The following is a 21,732-nucleotide window of genomic DNA, read 5'->3' on the forward strand; positions in this document are numbered from 1 at the left end:
CACCCCACTGCAACCTCCGCCTCCTGGGTTCAAGTGATTCTTCTGCCTTAGTCTCCTGAGTAGCTGGGATTACAGGCATGTGCCACCATGCCTGGCTAATTTTGTATTTTTAGTAGAGACAGAGTTTCACCATGTTGGTCAGGCTGGCCTCGAACTTCTGACTTCAGTGATCCACCCACCTCGGCCTCCCAAAGTTCTGGGATTACAGATGTGAGCCACGGTGCCTGGCCCCACTTCAATTTTTAAAACCATCACTATGCACCATATGCCTATGCTAGGCACTGGAATAGATGAAGCACCTTCTTGGAGTTTACACACTGGTAATTATGCCAATCAGTAATAAGATAGGTAAGAATGGCTGTGGGGGAAGTCAGCTGGGTTCTAGTTTATAGTTGAATTTCAGGAAATTATTTAACATGCTGACTTAACAACCTAAGCCTCTTCTCCATGTGTGCACACAGGGTAGACCTCTGAAGGGTGGCACTGTCACTTCTAGGGTAATGTGTAAGTCAAGGCAGGATGACAGTTCAGCCTCCTCCCAGGCTAGTGCAAAGGGCTCTTCACTCGGATTGAAGCCTTCTCTCCCAGACTGAATTCCCCACCCCCAACAGCCCTCCTACAGAAAATCTGGAGTCCTCGCTTATTCCCTGGCGGCCCCTACCCAATAGGGTCGTGAATCAATTATCAAACATGCAACAAAAGATATAGAAAGTTTAGCGAAAGGCCAGGCGTGGTGGCTCACGCCTGTAATCCAAGCACTTTGGAGGCCAAGGCGGGCGGATCACCTGAGGTTGGGAGTTCAAGACCAGCCTGACCAACATGGTGAAACCCCGTCTTTAAAAAAAAAAAACAGGAAAGTTTAGTGAAAATGGCAACATTTTGGAATAAATGACTGTAATGTGCATTCTGCCTGCCACCCTAACTGGCACACATTTTGCAGGTCACTTGCTCTCCCTGGAAGGAAGAGTATTCTCAGATTTCACCTTGGAGGAGGAAGAGTTCAGGCTGCCAGAACTGGGCTAGCGCTTCTGAATATCCTGAGGCAAGGTCCTGTTACTTCCCTGGGAAGGTCTGCTGTGCCCCCACCCCACCACACCAGGCTGCTGCAGTCCTGGGACCTACCCGGGTCTGTGGCCCAAATCCTTCCTAGCTAAGGGGAGGGGAGGAGTGTTCCAGCAGGGAGGGGTGTTCCGGCAGGGTGGGGTGGGAAGGGGGGCTTGGGTGGGATTGTGACATAAGATCGCCATGGTGACGTGGAGCAGATCTAATAAAGGTGTCATAAAGGACTGGGCGGGGCGCGTGCTTATCAGGGACGCCAGCCTCTAGGGACTGCCAGACTGGTTGCAGCTCAATGCGCAGCGCCAGTGCTTATCATGTCCCGGCTACGTTTCTGGACCCTATGGCCCCTCCTCACGTGGCAACTATTATGGCTACTAGTCCAGGAGGCTCAGCCTCTGGAGTGGGTCAAGGACCCACTTCAGCTGACCTCTAACCCCCTGGAGCCAACTGAGCCCTGGTCTTCACGCTCCTCCCATCTCCCAGGGGAATCTCTCCATGCGCGTACTCCCTCGGCAGACCCAGGGGGATTTGATTACTTGGAGTCTTCTGCTTCCTCCCAGAGGTCAGCCCCGCCCCAGGAATCGACTGAGAATTTGGTTCCATTTCTGGACACAGATTCAGCTGGAGAGCTGCCCCCAGGGCCTGAGCACTTCTCGTCTGCACACCCAGATCTGAATTACAAGCTGACTCAGCAAGAAAGGCTCCCACAGGTGGGTCCAATCCTCGGCTCGGATCAGAACCAGACCCTAGTTCAGCCTCATCACCTCAAAAGTAAGGTTCAAACTGCAGATCTAGATCAGGCTGCAGATCATCAGGCAGATGAAATACTTGTTCCACCTCTAGACAGTCAGTATTCAAAAGCAACAGAGTTTATAGTTTCTCCCAAGAACCTGAAGAAAGATTTAGCTCAGCATTGGAGCCTTGCTAAGGCTGTGGAAATTCCACATCAATTTGTATCAAAACCTCAGCATCAGAAACAAACTTTGCAGGATGAGTATTTAGATTCAAGTACGGATATGCTGTATCCCGGCAGCCTGCCTCCAGAACTCCAGGTGAACTCAGCTGAGCCTCCAGGACCCCATGAGCAAGTTGGACTTTCTCAATTCCATCTAGAGCCTGAAACTCAAAATCCAGAGACCCTTGAAGAGATCCAGTCCTCTTCACAGCAGCAAGAAGCCCCAGTGCGGCTTCCACAGCTCCCTGAGGAGGTAGAACCTTCTTCAACCCAGCAGGAGCCCCCAACCCAGCCTCTAGAGGAGGTGGAACCTTCTGCAACCCAACAGGAGGCCCCAACTGAGCCTCCAGGTCCTCCTATGGAGGCTGAACTTTCCCACAGTGAGCAGGAACAGCCAGCTCAGCCTTCTGAATCTTCTGGGGAGCTTGAACCTTCTCCAGCCCAGCAGGAGACCCCAGCTCAGCCTCCAGAACATCATGAAGTAACAGTTTTACCTGCAGGTCACCATCAAGCTCAGCATTCAGATTTGCCCAATATCAGTGTTAAGCCTCCAGACATGCAGCTCACCATAGCAACAGAGCCTACTGCAGAGATGGGAACTTCTCCAATCCACCAGGAGACTATAGCTCAGCTCTCAGGGCCAGTTAAAGATGTAGAACCTTCCAACACCCAGCACGGGGGCCTACCTCTGCTTCCAGAGTCATTGGAAGATGTTGGACCTTTACCAACACAACAGGAGACTTCAGTTCAGTCTCCAGAACCTATTAAGGATGAGAACCCCTCTCCAACCCAGCAGGAGGCTGCAGCTGAGCATCCACAGACCCCTGAGGAGGTTGAGTCTCCTCTAATCCAGGCCCCAGCTCAGACTCCACAGCTCCCTAATGAAATTGTAGCTCAACCTCCAGAGCATCAAGAGGTACCAGTTTCTCCTCTAAGTCATGACCAAGTTCAGCCTCCAGCATTGCACAATGTCACTGTTAAACCTGTGGATCACATGGTTACAGTGACTCCAGATCTTACTAATCAGGTTGAAATTTTAACCCAACAGGGGGCCCCAGCTCAGTCCTTAATGTCCCCTGAGCAGTTTCAACATTTGAAAGACCAGCAAGAGATTATAATTCAGCAGCTAAATACCCCTGAAAATGATGAACTTCCTCCAGTCCATCAAGAGCCCACAACTCAGCCTCCAACTCAGCTCTCCTCAGACTTTGAAAGTCCATTGAGTGATGAGGTGGTATTTTCACCTCCAGATCTGTCTTCAATATTCAGAAGTAATTCACCTTTGCCTCATACCACAGTTAAAAATGCAGATCTGGAGCTTACCATACCTACAGCAGTCACTACGGAGGTCAAACCATTTCCAGTCCAGCAGGACAACCTTCCTATTCCCACTGAGCGGGCAGACTTTTCTCTAGTCCAGCCTGATCTCCCTTCCCCACCTCTGCATTCTCCTGAAAAGATTGAATCTCCAGTTCAGCAGAAGGCCACAGCTCAGACTCCAGATCCCCCTAAGGAGGTAGACCCTTCTCCAGTCCGGCAAGAGTTCCCAGCTGAGCCACCATTGCCCCTTAAGGAGGTTGAGCCATCTGCAACCCAGCAGGAAGCCTCAGGTTATCTTCCAAAGTCTACGGAAGAGATCAGTCCTCCACCACAGCAGGAGATACCAGCTCAGCCATCAGAGCCACCTGGGAAGGTTGAACCATCTCCTGTCCTACAGCAGGCCCCAACTCAGGTTTTAGAGGAACCTAAAGAGGTAGGATCCTCTCCAGTCCAGCAAGCAGTCCCTGCTCAGTCTTCAGAGCCCCCTATGCTGATAGAACCTTCTCTGACTGAGCAGATGGCCCCATCTTTGCCTCCAGAGTTCCCTCAGGAGGTGGAACCATCTCTAACTCAGCAGGACATTCCAGCTCAGATTCCAGAGCCCCCTCTGGAGACAGAATCTTCTCCAACCCAGCAGGAAGCCACAGTTCAGGCTCTAGAACCCCGTAAGGAGATAGAACCTTCAAGCCAGCAGATGGTCCCAGCTCAGGTTCCAGAGCCATCTAAGGAGGTTGCAGCTCAACCTCCAGCTCATTATGAGGTGACATTTCCAACACCAAGTCAGGATCAAGGTCAGCATTCAGCATCGCCTAGTGTCACAGTTCAACCTTTGGACCTGGGGCTTACCATCACTCCTGAATCCACTATAGAGGCTGAACCTTCCACAGCCCTGACGACTACAGCTCGTCCTCCAAAACACCCTGAGGTGACACTTCCACCTTCAGACAAGGGTCAGACTCAGCATTCAAACCTGACTCAAATCATAGTTCAGTCTCTGGACGTGGAGTTTACCATCATGACAGAACCTACTACAGAGGTAAAACTGTCTCCAGCCACGGAGGAGACCTCAACTCAGCCTCCAGATCTGGGGCTTGCCATAATTCCAGAACCCACTACAGAGACTGGACATTCTGCAGCCCTGGAGAAGACTACAGCTACTCATCCAGACCAGGTTCAGACTCAGCATCAAAACCTGACTGAAGTCATAGGTCCACCTACTGAACTAGAACCTACTCAGGATTCATTGGTGCAGCCTGAAACTTACGCCCAAAATAAGGCTTTAACTGCACCAGAGGAACAGGCCTCCGCAAGCACCAACATATGTGAGCTCTGTACCTGCAGAGATGAGATGCTGTCGTGTATTGATCTCAACCCAAAGCAGAGGCTCCTCCACGTGCCTGTGCCAGAGCCAAACACCTACAATGGCACCTTCACTATCTTGTAAGTATCACTTTTCCTCCATTGTCCTCTGTGTCCTGCCTGACATGGCAGGCTTTTCCTGGAGGCCTTTCTGGGCCTTCTTTATCTCCCCAAACCATACTGACAGCTTTCTGCTTTCACCTGTGCTTGTCCACTCTTCCTTCTCCTCATTCTCCTTTACTGTTAGGCCCCTTCTCCAGTCTTTTACTTTTACTCTAGTCTTTTACCCTTACTCGTTTTCTTATCCATTTTTATTTAGCCTTATCACATCATTGCTTAACCGCTGCTCTCCTCCCATTTTCACTTCACCCTCTTTACAGCAGCCTATCCCTCTCCCCATCTCAGTGATGATGCTCTAAGTGATTAAGAGTTGATTCTGGAGCCAGGCTGCCTGGGTTTGAACCCAGGTCTGTCATTTATTAGCTTGGTGACCCAGAGCAAGTTATTCTGTTCTGTGATTCAGTCTCCTCATCTTTATTTATTTATTTATTTATTTTAAAGACGGGGTTTCACTATGTTGGTCAGGCTTGTCTTGAACTCCCGACCTCAGGTGATCCACTCGCCTTGGCCTCCAAAGTGCTTGGATTACGGCGTGAGCCACCACGCTCAGCCCTTCCTCATCTTTAAACTGGAGATTATGCTAGTTACCATTTCACAGGATTGTTGCAAAATTTAGGTGAGTGAATACATGAAATACTTGCATCGGTGCCTAGCATATGTAGGAGTGTTGGTTGTTAACATGATTACTCAGTCCTTTAGTTTTGTCTGGAACTCATCTTTGTCCCTGGCTTTCTATATGTAGCACTCGTTTTGTGTCCAACCCAGGGCCAAGTATGCTACCGTCTCCAGAACATGAAAATGATAGGAAGGAAGAGAGAGAATAGGCATAAAAAGGGAGGTATATATAATTAAGTACTAAAAGATAATGCAGAACATCAGTGCTAGAATTTACCAGAATCTGTGATCCTTGAAGTGTGGAGGTCAGGGAAAGCTACATGGATAAGCTAAAACTTTACTTGGGTCTTAAACAGTAGCTATAATTTGTTAGAAAAAAAAAAATGGGAGTATAGTCTAGGCAAAGGCATGGCTACAGGTATGGTTGGAATTCAGTAGACCAATCTTGCTGCACAGAATCACATGAGGGAACAATGAAGATATGATTATGTAAAACCTTGATTATCAGCTATAGGAGTTTGAAAGTTACACAGTGAGATATGGAAAGCCACTGAAAGTTTCCAAGCAAGAGAGATAAAATGATTAGAACAGGAAGATTATTTTATTTTATTTTGTTTTTTGCTTTATGTTCAAGTGTAGACATGCAAAGGATTATTTTAGAATCCATATGTAGAGTGCCCTAGAGGGAGACAAAATAGGTCTAGCAAAACCTAGGAGTAAAGTGTGATGGGGCTAAATCAGATCAGTTGTAATAGAAGTGGAAAGAAAAATCCTAGGATGTTTCAGCAGAGGGCACTGGGCCAAAGCTTTGGTGTTACCTGGCATAGGGTTTCTTTCTTCTTATTTGTTGATAATGATAAGCTTTTGCCCATTTTCTTTTGAATTATTTACCATTTTTGTATTGATTTATAGAAGGAGTTGTTTAGACACGTAAGTGCTTTTGGATAAAATACTTACATTCAAAGTAATTAACTGGCATCATCTGTCTAAGAGATTGGATGGATAGGAAGTTAAGCTTCAGGAGACGCCTCATCATTTGTGCCAGTGGCCCTGCATTATTTTTTGATTAATTGTACAAACTGGAAAGCTGATGGCTCTGGAAATTAGAAGGCAGGTGTTATTTTCTGTAACTGAATATCCCTGACAAGGTTGCTATGATTCTTTTACTTATCCTGTTCATTCTTTTCCTACCTATTTAAGGATATAACTTGTGTTTCTTTACAGAAATTTCAAAGGAAACTATATTTCTTACATTGATGGAAAGGTATGGAAGGCATACCGTTGGACCAAGAAACTGTGAGTATATTCTCTCCAAATATGACAAAAAAACTAACTGAATTGTAAGATCCTTCTTGGTCCAGAATTTTGAGGTCTGTACTTCTGAGAAAAGGTATTTCCCCTCCATACTCCAAATCAACCTCTGTTGATTGCAATCTTATGGTTATTTTAGAATTAAATTTGGTGAGCTCTCTTTAAAGTAAGAGGAAATTTCAATTTATTTTTTATCATACAAATAATACATGATTATATTCCCTTTTTTTCTCTCTCTCTTTTTTTTTTTCCCCCCCAGAGACAGGGTCTTACTTTGTTCCCCAGGCTGGAGTACAGTGGCACAATCACAGCTCACTGCAGCCTCCACCTCCCAGTCTCAAGAGATCTCCCACCTCAGCCTCCAAAGTATCTGGGACCACAGATGCATCCCAGCACACCCACCTAATTTTGTATTTTTTGTAGAGACAGGGTCTCCCTATGCTGCTTAGGCTGGTCTCGAACTCCTGGGCTCAAGTGATCCTCCCACCTTGGCCTCCCAAAGTGCTGGTATTACAGGCATGAGCCACCACCCCCAGCCCATGATTTTATTTTTAATGTATAAAGATGAAATAACAGATATAACAAAAACCCTCCTTGTGCCCTACTCCCTCATCCCTGAGGTAACGCTACCCTGCATTTAGTATATATTCCTCGAGACTTTTTCCCATTGCCTACATACATATTTACATAAAGCAAAATAGATTTGTTGTGTGGTTTTCAAAATCCTTTTTCTTTACATAAGTGGTAGCATCTTGTAACTTGGTTCTTTCACTTCATGATATGCCTTAGATTTCTTTCCTTCCCAGTACTTAGAGGGTTACTCCATTCATTTAAACTCCTGCATAATCCATAGTATGGGTGTATCATAGTTTATTTAATAATTCCCCATTGATGAATGTTTAGATTATGTTTTGTTTTCTTGTTACATGCATTGCTGCAATGAAATCCCTGCACATGCTTCTTTGTGAACATGGGAAATTATTCCTGTAGAATAAATATCTAGAAATGGAATCGTTGGGGTATGGGGTATTTATGACTATGTAGACATAAAATTGTAATTGCCCTCAAAAATGTTGTGCCAGCTTACTCTGTTGTCAGTAGAATATGACAGCATTCATTTCCCCACACTTTTTCACCACTGGGTATTCTCCAACTTTTTGTTGATGTTATGGGTGAATAAAAGGGATTCCATCTAAATTTGAGTTTTTCTGATTACTCATGAATTTAATTAAATACCTTTATATGTTTATTGAACATTCGGTTTCTTCTCTGAGCTTTCTGTCCTTTGTTCATTTTCCTGTTGAATTGTTTTATCATTTTCTTACTGATTTATAGAAGGAATTAGTTTAGACATATAAATGATTTTGGAAAAAATGCTTACATTAGAAGTAACTGGCATTTTTCACAAGAGTTTGTGTGTCACATCATTAGTTCAACTTACATTGAACTAATGTAATTATATTATATAGACAAGTCATACGTGAGTTCTAAATTAAAAATAGAACACATGCTGGGTGCAGTGGCTCACGACTGTAATCCCAGCACCTTGGGTGGCTGAGGTGGGTGGATCACCTGAGGTCAGGAGTTTGTGACCAGCCTGGCCAATATGGCAAAACCTCATCTCTACTAAAGATACAAGAATTAGCCAGGCATAGTGGTGGGTGCCTGTAATCCCAGATACTTGGGAAGCTGAGGCAGGAGAATTGCTGGAACCTGGGAGGTAGAGGTTACAGTGAGCCAAGATCATGCCACTGCACTCCAGCCTGGGCAACAGAGTAAGACTGTCTCAAAAACAAAACAAAACAAAAAAAGACAATCATAGTAATCTAAGAAGAGGAATTATGGTCACTTTAAAATAGTTTCCCCCACCCTTGTCTGATATCTTATTGATAGGGAAAAAAAAATACTAGAACCAGACAATTCTGTTTTCTAGCTCTAGAGGAGAGGTGTGATTCTCTGGGGGTTGTGTTCCAGATGGAGTCTTCTGAGAATAAGGAAGGTATGGGAGATGGCTAGTAAGGGAGTGTACACCCTTCCTCCAGGGTTCCAGGACACTGCCCACTTTCAGACAATCGTTCCTGCCTGGAGGAAGACACTCTTTGCTGCCTGGCCCAAGGAAGAAGGATATGGGGTTGATGTGCCTCTGGTTTCTCCTACTGCCCTGTCCCAACTAATAACCGAGTATTTCTGATAAAGGAGCACTTGTAGAACTGCTTCCACATTTTGAGCTAAGGTTGTGGATTTTAAAATTATTTCTGTTCTATAATTTTTAGGGATTTGGTAGCGGTTGGATGGGTAGAGACCTGGCATTTTCTCAATCTGCCACTTGAAATAGCACAACTTTTTAGGAAAGTAATTTTGTACCCTTATTATTACATTCTAGAGAAACTCAGGCAAAAATGTTTTCAGGATACAAGTATAAGAATGTTCAAAGCAGCATTATTTGTTAGGTAAAAATTAGAAAAATCTCAGCATCCATCCACAGTAGATGAATCAGTATGTTGCAGTATAATCGTTCAATGGAATACTCTACAGCAGCATTATTCATTAGAAACCTAATGCAAGCCACATACATAATTTTAACTTTTCTGGTAGTCACTTAAAAAATAAAACTAAAAAGGAAACAGGAGAAACATGTTAATGTATTTTATTTCACCCATGTATCCAAAATATTATCCTTTCAACATGTTATTATGCTATTAATGAGATAGTCTATTTTCATACTAAGTCTTCAAAATATCCAGAATAGTATCATTTCTACATGTAATTAGTATAAAAATTAATTGTGGAGCTTACATTCTTTTTTTCCATACTAACTTTTTTTAACCAAAGTCCAAATTTGGTTGCTAAATTTTTATCAAAAAAACTTAATCTGTTCTGCTGAGAAATCTAGGGAGAAAGTTAGTAATAATAATAATAATACTTAATCTGGCTGGGTGTTAGGTAGCTCATGCCTATAATCCCAGCACTTTGGGAGGCTGAGGCAGGTGGATCACCTGAGGTCAGGAGTTTGAGGCCAGTCTGGCCAATATGGCAAAACCTCATCTCCTCTAAAAACACAAAAATTAACTGGGTGTGATGGCGGGCACCTGTAATCCCAGCTACTCGGGAGGTTGAGGTATAAGAATTGCTTGAACCCAGGAGGTGGAGGTTGCAGTGAGCCAAGATCGCACCATTGGACTCCAGCCTGGCTGACGAACGAAACTCCATCTCAAAAACAACAACACTTACGCCTGTAATCCCAGCACTTTGGGAGGCTGAGGTGGGCGGATCACCTGAGGTCAGGAGTTCGAGACCAGCCTGACCAATATGGTGAAACCCCATCTTTAAAAAAAAAACAAAAACAAACAAAAAAAACCCACCTTAATCTATATTTAGATTTCATAAAATTTGCGGTTAAACAAGTAGCATCATATACCCAAATTGTTGCAAACATCCATTTTCTAACAACTGCATTGAGTGTCAGCTTTGAAATTTAAAAATAATTAAAATGATTGAAATTAAAGATTCGGTTCCTCAGTTGCATTAGCCACTATCACTAGCCAAATGTAGCTAGTGACTACCTTATTGGAAGCACAACACAGGTCTTGAACCAGCCTCAGCAACATACATCTTAAAAGTAGAAGTGATACAGAAAATAATATATATAATATGATTTCATTTATATAATGTTCAAGAAGCAAAACTAAACTATGTTGTTTATGACTGACACATAATAGGTAAAATTACATTTCATTTCATTTTATTTTATTTATTTTTGAGACAGGGTCTGCAGTAGTGCAAACACGGCTCACTGCAGCCTGCACCTCCCATGCTCAAGTGATCCTCCCATCTGAACCTCTCTAGTAGCTGGGACTACAGGTGATGCCAACATGCCCAACTAATTTTTAAATTTTTCTAGAGAGGAGGTCCTGTTGTATTACTCAGATTTGTCTCGAACTCCTGAGCTCAAGCAATCCTCCCTTCTTGGCCTCCCAAAGTGCTGGAATTACAAGTGTGAGCCACCATGCCCAGCGATAACTACATTTTGTTTCTTATTTATTTATTTTTTGAGATGGAATTTCATTCTTGTCACCCAGGCTGGAGTGCTATGGTGCAGTCTTAGCTCAGTCCAACCTCCACCTCCCAGGTTTAAGCAATTCTCCTGCCTCAGCCTCCTGGGTGGCTGGAATTACAGGTGCCCGCCACCACACCCAGCTAATTTTTGTATTTTTAGTAGAGACAGGGTTTCACCATGTTGGCCAGGCTGGTCTGGAACTCCTGACCTCAGGTGATTGACCCACCTTGACTTCCCAACATGCTGGAATGACAGGCGTGAGCCACCATGCTAGGCCAGAACTACATTTTAAAAGCAAGAAAATTATTACAAAAGTCAGGATAATGGTTACCTATAAGGATTAGAGAGAGGTTTATGATTGGAAAGGGGCACATTGGGGGCTTCTGGGATGCTAGCGGTGATCTTTTCTAACGATGTTACATGGGTATCTGCTTTATAATTATTAAACTGAATGTTTGGCCAGATGAGGTGGCTCTCATCTGCAATCGCAACACTTTGGGAGGCTGAGACATGAGGATCACTTGAGCCAGGAGTTTGAGACTAGTCTGGGCAACAGAGTGAGACCCTGTCTCAGAAATTAAATTAAATATAAACAACATTTATATTATGTGCATTTTATGCATATTGTAGTTCTCAAATTTTTTTAATGAGGAAAAATGTTGAATGGCTTCACTTGCAGCCCTGACATAGTTCCATGTGGGGCTTTCATAATAGGTTTGGGAAAAGAGAGGAGGAAATGGAGGTTCTGCTGATCTTGGTGCCACCCAGAGTTGGATTCTAACAGGGACTTTGTGATTTAGAGAGGAGGCATTGAATATACAATTTGGTGGGAAGAGTGGGTAGGGTGTGCTTGTGTGTGTGTGTGCATGTGTGTGTGTGGTAGTGGTGGAGAGAGATGGACACAAAAATGAAAATGTAAGAAAAGGTTTTAATGAAAGTAGAGCAGATACCGTCTTGAAATTACCATTACTCAGCTTTGTTCCACATATAGGAGATAGTCCTGTGTAGCAAATAGTTGTAGTTTGCATTTTAATCTAGAAATAACTTTTTCATTTTCCAGAATTCTCAGTGAAAATTATTTGACTGAATTACATAAGGATTCATTTGAAGGCCTGCTATCCCTCCAGTATTTGTAAGTTAGTTAGTTAATCCTATTTATGAGTTTTTAGTCATATTATCTATAAAATGAATAAGGAGTTCAAATTAGATAATCTCTAAGATTTCTTCCAGGAATAAAATTCTTTAATTCTGTAAGTTTATATAGGGTCTTAGCCCATCTCTAGCATTAGTTACTTCCTATGCATTTTCAATTTTTAAATTATATAGACAAAATACAGACAGAAAAAAATTCACATGGTGAATCTGAGCAGTGATTGATACTCATATGAACCTTGTTTTATAACTGTTCACATACCATCTTCTTATATTCAGTCTACAACCAAGAGATCAAATCTAATCTAGAGTCTATTTTTAAATAGCCCATTAAGTTAATGGTTTTTGCATTTTTTTTTTGAGACAGAGTCCCGCACTGTCACCCAGGCTGTAGTGCAGTGGCTCAATCTCGGCTCACTGCAATCTCCGCCTCCTGGGTTCAAGCAATTCTCCTGCCTCAGCCTCCCGAGTAGCTGGGACTACAGGTATGCACTGCCATGCCCAGCTAATTTTTTTGCATTTTTAGTAGAGTCCGGGTTTCACCATGTTGGCCCAGATGGTCTTGATCTCCTGACCTCATGATGATCGCCTGCCTCAGCCTCCCAAAGTGCTGGGATTACAGGCATAAGCCACTGAACCTGGCCGGTTTTTGCATTTTTAAAGGACTGTGAAAGAAACAGAAAACAAACAAAGAGAAATATGCAACATAGATCATATGTGGCCCACAAAGCCTAAAATATTTACTACCTGACCTTTCCAAAAAAAGATTTGAGAAAGTTGGTTTAGTAGAATGAAAGAATTAAAGTTAACTTCACATTGTTGCCTGAAAGAGAAGAAAATATAGACCACCTACATTCATTTGAACATCATCAATCCAGAATTTTTTGGTAATTTAATCTGAATTAAATTAACATTTAAATAACTAAAAAATCAGCTGAATTATGTAAATAATATTATCCAGAATATTAAGCTACCAAGAGAATAGACTGGTATTAAGGATTTCATTTTAGGAATTGTTACATTAAAATAGATGTTTAAAATGATGGTTAAGTGGTATAGCTACAAATGTTTAAACTAAGTAAGTGTGTCAGAAATGCCCCTAAGTCTTCAATAATTACAAAATAACTATCTCCTCAACCCTGTTACCAAGGAAGAGATACCTGCATAGTATTTCTGTCTGTTTAGAGATAAGAAGATACTATGTTCATTGCTATGAACGCTTGATTCTTATCCTCTGTCCATGGTCCAGTGGTGTGTATGTCATTAATCCTTATTAAGCTCATTAGTGATGCTCTTTTGCAAACAGATTTTTTCAAATGCAGAAGGCTTAAGGAAAGTGGGTATAAAGACCCTCAAGTGGATGCCAAAGTGCTACAGAGGCCACGAAGTAATAAAACAAGGTTTCCTTTAAAATAGTCATTTTCCTTCTACTCACTACTCACTCCCCCAGCTATCCATTTATTTTGCAAATATTTGAGTTTGCTCTATTTCCATGTGTCAGTTTTACACATGGTGGGCAATGCAGATGAGCAAGACCTAGTCCATGCTTTCAAGGAGTTTATGCTCAGGAGAAATGGGATGAAAAATAACTACATTAAAAAAGAAAAAATAAATGTGGGCACTAGGAGGGATAAATTGTTTCTGGAGCATAGAAGAAGGGGAAAATGACTTCAATTTGGCCCCAGGAAGGTGTCACTAGAACAATGCCATTTGAATAGGACTTTGAAGGGCCATTGTGTAACATTGGACAGACATCTTGGGGAAAATATTCTAAACTTGCAAAAGGAAAATGGGAGAAGGCCCAGACACAGGAAAGTATTTGAGGAATGCCATGAGTACCTGTAGAGTACAAGGAGGGAGAGTAGGAAATTGGAGCCAGATCTTCTAGGGCTTTCAGTGCTAAGCTCAGGAGCCATCATGGGGAACCGTGTTATCACAGCAGTGCTGTAAGATAGATCTGCCTCACAATCACTGGGAGGGCACATTAGAACTCAGTTCTGGACTCCACCCTCATAGTTACTGATTCAGTTCATCTAGAGTGGGACCAAGAATTTGCATCTTCAGTAATTTCCCAGGAGATGCTGGTCTTTGCAAGCCACTTCTTGAGAGTTTATATGATGACTCTGTATAGGGTAGTTTAGGAAGGGAGAGACCAGAGATGGAGACATCAGCCAGACAACATTACACCATCCAGGTAAAGAGGGAGGGACAAGCTGACAAGTAGAATCAATAAAAATAAGAGAGCCAACTGTAGTCAAGAATGGGTGTTGACTATACCAGTTTTTATTCGAAAAATGAAAATCCAGTTCCATGTTGTTTTTGTTGCCCCATCACTATATAACTGAAGAAATTGCTTTCATGAAATATTAAAGCAATATAAAGCCAAAAATGAATTTCTATTAATATGATAGAAATTCTGTTAATATGATTTGAATTAGTTCAAAGTTATATGTTAAAGGGTTAACTTCCTTCCAAATAATGTGAAAGGATGTCTTATTTCTTCTGATACTGAACTGGCTTAGGAAAACAGACCTAAACTAGGAAGGTATATAAATGTGAGACTATTCCTTTTAATATTGGAAACTATATGTAGAGATAAAAACTTTGAGCTCATAATCTAGGATTTGATGAGACTACAAAAGGGCATCTAATCAAGTCTACTGCTCTCAGGAATAATAAATCCCAAAGTCTATCAAGATCTATAGTTGTATATTTTATTTATTAAAACCATGAAGATGAGACTCTAGGAGAGGTACAGGCAGGGTTAGGAGCTCTGGACAGTTTAAATACGTGTCCAAACATTTACAGCTTAGATGAAAACTGTGTATTAAATACTATTCTAAACTCTTGCTATTTATTCATACTAATCTGACATCTAATAACTAATCAAGGCAATATTTTCCTTTTACTTTTCCTAGAGATTTATCCTGCAATAAAATACAGTCTATTGAAAGACATACATTTGAATCACTACCATTTTTACAGTCTATGTAAGTTACAAATAAAACTTGATTATATTTGGAATTTTTATAAAACTTAATTATAAACCTCTTTGCTATTCATTTTGAAATACGATTAAAATTTTACCAGTAGAAAGTTAACTAAAATTATATAGCAAATCCTTTGTCTCTAGCAAAGATTAGTGTGAACATTATTACACAGATCATAGTGAATCATCAGAGAGCAGTGGTTCTCAACTGGTGTGATTTTGTACTCAGGTGACATTTGGCAATGTCCAGAGACAGTTTTGGTTGACAAAACTGTGGGTGTGCTCCTGGCATCTGGTGGGCAGAGGCCAGAGATGCTGCTAAACATCCTCCAGGGTACAAGACAAACCCCCACAGCAAAGAGTTTTGTTTTGTTTTTTTTTGAGACAGAGTCTTGCTTTGTTGCCCAGGCTGGAGTGCAGTGGCGCACTCTCAGCTCACCGCAGCCTCTACCTCCTGGGTTCAAGTGATTCTCCTGCCTCAGCCTACCAAGTAGCTGGGATTACAGGTACCCACCACCATGCCCAGCTAATTTTTTGTATGTTTAGTAGAGATGGGGTTTCACCATGTTGGTCAAGCTGGTCTCAAACTCCTGACCTCATGATCTGCCTGCCTTGGCCTCCCAAAGTGCTGGGATTAAGGCTTGAGCCACCGAGCCTGGTGGCCAAAATGTCAATGGCACTGAAGTTGTGAAATCCTGTTCTAGAGAAATAAAGATCACTAAACACAAGTATTTACTGAGCATTCACTGTTTTGTGTCTAATGTACCACATGTGCAATGTTAAAGTATAAATCATAAGCCAGTATTGTCCACAGTGAGATTTCTTTAGTGCACAGAGAAAGGATTGAGGTTATGTTCTATCCTGTATAAATTAGAATCATGGCAAATGATAAACATTCTGAAATAATTTTTTTTTCCTTTGGCTTGTGTCTTTTTTTGTAGAAATCTTGGTTGCAATTTACTCACAGAACTGAGCTTTGGAACATTTCAGGCCTGGCATGGAATGCAGTTTTTACACAATTTGTAAGTGAAATAGAAAATGAATACATGTAAACAACTATTTACATGTGAAAACCTCATACAGTTATTGGTTAGCTGGGTATAAGCCCATTACGAACTCTGAAAATTATGTCTTAAGATCCATTCATTTTTCTCAAATGGGGAAACTAAGGTACAAAGGCCAAGAGACTTACATAGCTTATATAAGACTTGCTCTGCTTTTCCTAGTTCTGACCTTTGGCATGGGCAAGAAAAGTCATCAAACAAATGACCCTCAAATTAGCCTTGTTGACAGGCTTGGTGGCTCAGGCCTGTAATCCCTGCATTTTGGGAGGCAGAAGCAGGCAGATCACCTGAGGTCAGGAGTTCAAGACCAGCCTGGCCAACATAGTGAAACCCCATCCCTACTAAAAATACAAAAAAATCAGCTGGGCGTGGTGGTGCAGTTTTTTGCTCTCTGGAGGACTTTGTGTTAAGCTTCCTTCCTTGTAGCTAAATGTTGCAGACATTTAAGCAGTTAGAAACTGTGCATATGAGCAGGAATCAAAGTTAAATCCAAAGTGTAGGGCCAGGTATGGTGGCTTACACCTGTAATCCCAGCACTTTGGGAGGCCGAGGCGGCTGGATCACCTGAGGTCACAGGAGTTTGAGACCAGCCTGACCAACATGGCAAAACCTGTCTCTACTAAAAAGACAAAAATCAGCAGGGCGTAGTGGCACATGCCTGTGATCCCAGCTACTCGGGAGGCTGAGGCACGAGAATGGCTTGAACCCAGGAGTCGGAAGTTGCAGTGAGCTGAGATTGTGCCACTGTCCTCCAACCTCCGCCAGGCTAGTCTTGAACTCCTGTGACCTCAGGTGATCCGCCCACCTCAGCCTCCCAAAGTGTTGGGATTACAGGTGTGAGCCACCACACCCGGCCAAGATGGTGTTTATGTTAAGTTATGGTGCAAAAAACAATTTGTAAAGAAAATACATCACCATAGCTTAATTCCATATACTTTCCTGACTACTCTTTGACCATAAATACAAATTTTATTCCCTTGCAGCTCAAAAATTCTATGGTTTCTCTGTATAACATAACAGGCAAATCAGAGTGGGTATGTTCAATGGCCTGAAGGGGGCTTTAGACTCAAGGTGAAGATTCTCCTTTACATCTGACTTTAGAAAGGACTTTCTAACTCTCTTGTATTTCAGAAATCTAGTTTCACACAGTTCATTTTGAGGTAGAGGGAGGCGTTCAGGAAGTGTCTGGACTAGAGCAACAGTTTCTGCAGATGCTCCTCTCTGTCCTCATTAATTTGCTAATGCCTAACTTAGGAAAAAGACACTGAGGATCTGTTTTTCTTTTGCCCTCACATCAGAGAACAGGCTCATTAGGTCCCTCCACCAAGAGGTGTAGGTAGCATTAATAAAATATCTTAAACTCACCACTGTTACTAAGCACTTTATAACACTGGGAGTCCCTCATAAGAATCTGGTGGCCAGGAGCAGTGGCTCACGCCTTTAATCCCAGCACTTTGGTAGGCTGAGGTGGGTGGATCACCTGAAGTCAGGAGTTCAAGACCAGCCTGACCAACATGGTGAAACCCCATCTCTACTAAAAGTACAAAAATTAGCTGGGTGTGGTGGCAGGTGCCTGTAATCCCAGCTACTCAGGAGGCTGAGGCAGGAGAATCACTTGAACCCAGGAGGCAGAGGTTGCATTGAGCCAACATCATGCCATCGCACTCCAGCCTGGGCAACAGAGTTCGACTCGGTCTCAAAAAAAAATAATAATCTGGCCAGCTTCACTACAATTATGTAGGCAACACCAAGAAAACACTGGAATCACAGCTGATAAAAATGAATGAATTCACTCAAAAACATTCACTCAGCGCCATGTCCATTTGTGCCAGGTACTGTACTGAGTGCTGGGGGTACAAGATGGGGACTTTCATACCTCAGGGAGGAAGCAGATGCTGATGGGAAAACATAGGAGAGCTATGTGGACATCTGTACAGCAGGGTGACAAGGGGAGGACAAAGTAGGAATGGGTGGTGGGTTAAGGAAGACTCGAGGAGACACCACCTTGCTTATCTCGAGTTTCTGTGTTCATCTTAAACAAGAGAAAAAGGCATTTGCTTCATGGTGATGAGAAAAATCAGAGCTAGCTGATATTGGAAATTAGTATTCATTTCATATAAGCAGAATAGAGCTGTACCCTTCAAACTAAGTCACAGTTACTTTCAAAGACTGACAGATGGTCTCAACACAGCAAGTCTATGTTGGGGGCTGGGCTCCTTTGTTTGGAGTCAAATTTTTCTAGTAAACAAAGCTACATTGCAGTCATATTTGGCATATGTGACATATAGCCTCATTGCATTTTGTTCCAAAGGCAAATTGCCAAGTAATTTTATGACCAATATGGCACCATTCTGTGGTGTTTATAAGTTGAAAGAATGTATTTTCCTGCATTATGTAAGTTTGAAGGAAAAAAGAGGCCCCAGCAATGGTGGATTGATGGTGAATTGAAAAGAGCCTAAGCTTCAGGACTTCTCACTTGCACAGGCCCCTTCCAATGTTCTGGGAGGGCCCCTGGCAAATTTTGTATTCATGATTTTTTATGTTTTCACTAGATAAGGTTCAGACCCCACAAAATTCTGAAATCGCCCCTGGGTTCCAAAAGTTACTACCCAGTAAATTTCTTGAATGAAGCATCTATGTTATTGACAAATACTGACTGGCCAAGTTAGTGTGGTAGGGTCAGTCTATTTTGAATCTGAAATCCAACTCAAAGGCATACCAAGAGCTTATTAGTGGACTTAACTGGGTTCTGCTGACCCAAGTGCAGTAAAGCCAAACAGCTATATCAAGGGTTTGTATTGGGGAAAGGAGGGCATTTATTTGCAAGGCATCCGAGGAGGACCAGAAGGACCAGGCAGCTATCAAAGTCCCCCTCTGAATGGTAGCAATAATCATATCTCTTACAGAAGAAATCATGAATGAAATGGTTTATGGAAAACCAGCAATGGTTGATCATCCTAAATGTTAAGTATGTTTATATTTTTTCCCTGACTTTAAAGTGCTTCTTCATTTCCATACACAGGTCTAGTCTGATGGCTTATCTTTAAAAATTCTTCATTTCATTGGTTCTAACAATACAAACTCCATAATTTTAGAAACTGGATGACTTTGCAATGTAGAAAGGCCATACTTTATTCAGACAGAGCACACTCTATTCAGATAGAGCACACTCACATGCTGGCTTGTCTGTGGCACATCAGTATCGTGCCAAGAATGTAAGCACAGAGAGAATAAGAGGAAAATCCAGGCTTTATCCCACTATTAGAATATTAGTGATGTAGGTGTGGCCACACTGTGATAGCAAATTGAGCTTCAGTCACAAACATGCCTTGTTGTTCCCCCCAGTCTGCTGACATCAGCTTCCTTTACATAGCGGTAGACGCACAAAAGTTTACACAGTTGAGGGTATTGTCATCACGTTTTGGTATATACTGAAACAGGGAGGCATAAACAGTAAAGATGAAAAGAACAACTCGGATCTGTCCTTTGGGGTGATTTAGGGTGGCTGTTTAAATTTGTAATGGTTGAAAAGTCTTGAGATTGTCACACCTGGCAACTGTTACACTTTTCTTCTCTCACTGCAGCTTATTCTCTCCCCTGCGTAACAAGCTGTCTTTTCGCAGAAGCTTAGCATTTCTTCCTCTGCCCCATAGCATTTTTTCAACACTTAATTTATTAGGTGCTGTTTATGTTCTAGACACCTAAGTGCTTATACAAGTGAGATAACATGTCCGAAGTTCTTAGAATAGTGATTGGCATATGGTAAATGCTCAATACATGTTACCTCCTATGAGAGCTCATTTTCATTTTACCAACAACTCTGTGATGTGGATATTATTATCATTTCTATTTTGCAGATGAGGAAGTTGAAACTCAGAGATGCTGGGTAATTTAGTTAGGTTCACACAGCTATTAAGTGGCAGAACCACTTACAAGCTTTGCAAGTAATTTTCTATGCAGCTCTTAGTTCCTCTGTAATAGGAGCTGAATGATGACAGTTTGGCTTTGTGTGCATCGTATCCTACTTTCTAACTTGAATAGGACCTTTAAAGCAGTGACTTCCATTTCCCTCTGAGAATCCCATGCTTCTGGAGCTCCTGACCCCCTCTGGGCATCTCCAGGGTTTATGCTCACTGGCTAGTGCTGGTGTGACATCATGATGGCTGAGCACCATCATGTGCTGTGTCCATCCCACTGCTAGGCGCACTATACTCATTTATTCCTCAAACTGCCTTGGGCTGTAAATGCTACCCAGAAAGGTTCATGTTCATTACTCAAGTCACTTCACCAGAAAGTGACAGAGCCAGAATTCAAACCCAGGTCTGCCTAATTCTTGGTTATTCTTCATTGCCAGGGAGTCTTCTTCGAGATTATTCTCAAGAGTTTAAGATACAGGCTCATGGCCAGGCATGGTGGCTCATCCCTGTAATCCCAATACTTTGGGAGGCTGAGGTGGGCAGATAACTCAAGCTCAGGAGTTCAAGACCAGCCTGGCCAACATGGTGAAACCCCATCTCTACTAAAAATACAAAAATTAGCCAGGTGTGCTGACGACACCCATAATCCCAGCTACTCTGAAGGCTGAGGCAGGAGAATCACTTGAACCTGGGAGGTGGAGGTTGCCGTGAGCCAAGATCATGCCACTGCACTCCAGCCTAGGCAACAGAGTGAGACTCCATCTCAAAAAAAAAAAAAAAAAAAAATAGGCTCACCATTTCAGATTCTCTAGACTTTGCCCCTGAAAAAGGGTTTACGTGATACAGTCAGAGGTCTCGTATTGAGGAGCTTGGTATGGAGAGATGTGTTTTCATGGCTCACGGACCTATGTAGATGAATAAAGGAAAGGGGTTACTTTCTCCCCAAGTACATCACACATATTGGATGAGGGTCTAGGTCATCTTCTTATTTCTTTGACTACCTTCCTCCATGTAACCAGTTTTCCCTGACTGCCTTGGGATTCTAGCATAGATCATTTTGGAGTTTGTCATTTAAATTTATTTTCACAGCCTACTTTGGACATTTTTTCAGCTAAAGCTGCTAGGATTTCAGTACATCTAGGACAGTGATGACATGCTCCAGTCCTTTCATCTCTCTCTCCTCAGTTAATAGAAAGGAAACATAACCCATCTGTCTGGACCTATATAGAAGAATTTGGAGGAAAAAAAAAAACCAGGCAAGAAATGTTCCCTTATTTTGTGAGCTACCTTTATTCTGTCCCATTGTTCTATAGCAAAAGGCTGGTACAAAAATATTTGAGTTTTTCTCTTCTAATAAGGCATATTTAAAAAAATTATTTAGAGCAGTACTTCTTAAACTTTGACTCTGAGACAGTCTTTGAGGCTAAAATCTTGCCATGTTTTATTCCCATAAAGATATCAAAAAGGCAATGGACTGGGAGTCAGTGCACCTTAGTTTAATGTATAAAATGAAGGACTTGAACCAGAAATGGAAATGGTCATCTACTGTGCATATAAAAACACTTGAGGCCGGGCTCGGTGGCTAACGCCTGTAATCCCACCACTTTAGGAGGCCAAGACGGGTGGATCGATTGAGTTTCAAGATCAGCCTGGGTAACAAAGTGAGACCCCGATCTCTATAGAAAAACTTTTAAAAAGTGGAAACATAAATATAAATATAATAAAAACATTCATATCATTTGGTTTGATAAAACCAAAAAAGAGTTTTATCAAAGAAAAGAGTTGCTATAGAGTCCTCAAATTTGAGCTGTTGA

General features: G+C 42.2%; 1 protein-coding gene across 1 annotated transcript in view; it reads left to right on the top strand.

Moving 5' to 3' along the window:
* The first annotated feature begins 1,235 nt into the window (after nt 1–1,235).
* LOC105711315 (leucine-rich repeat-containing protein 37A3-like) overlaps nt 1,236–21,732 on the top strand; it is a 53,357-nt gene continuing 32,860 nt past the window's right edge. Inside the window, 6 exon segments of the mRNA XM_064369190.1 lie at nt 1,236–1,444; nt 1,446–4,774; nt 6,653–6,724; nt 11,857–11,928; nt 14,867–14,938; nt 15,879–15,959. Of these exon segments, the coding sequence (XP_064225260.1) occupies nt 1,352–1,444; nt 1,446–4,774; nt 6,653–6,724; nt 11,857–11,928; nt 14,867–14,938; nt 15,879–15,959 (3,719 nt within the window). The 5' untranslated portion in view covers nt 1,236–1,351.

This window comes from Aotus nancymaae, unplaced genomic scaffold, assembly GCF_030222135.1.
Source record: "Aotus nancymaae isolate 86718 unplaced genomic scaffold, 86718_ANA_hifiasm-v0.15.2.pri h1tg000089l, whole genome shotgun sequence".
Lineage (NCBI taxonomy): Eukaryota > Metazoa > Chordata > Mammalia > Primates > Aotidae > Aotus > Aotus nancymaae.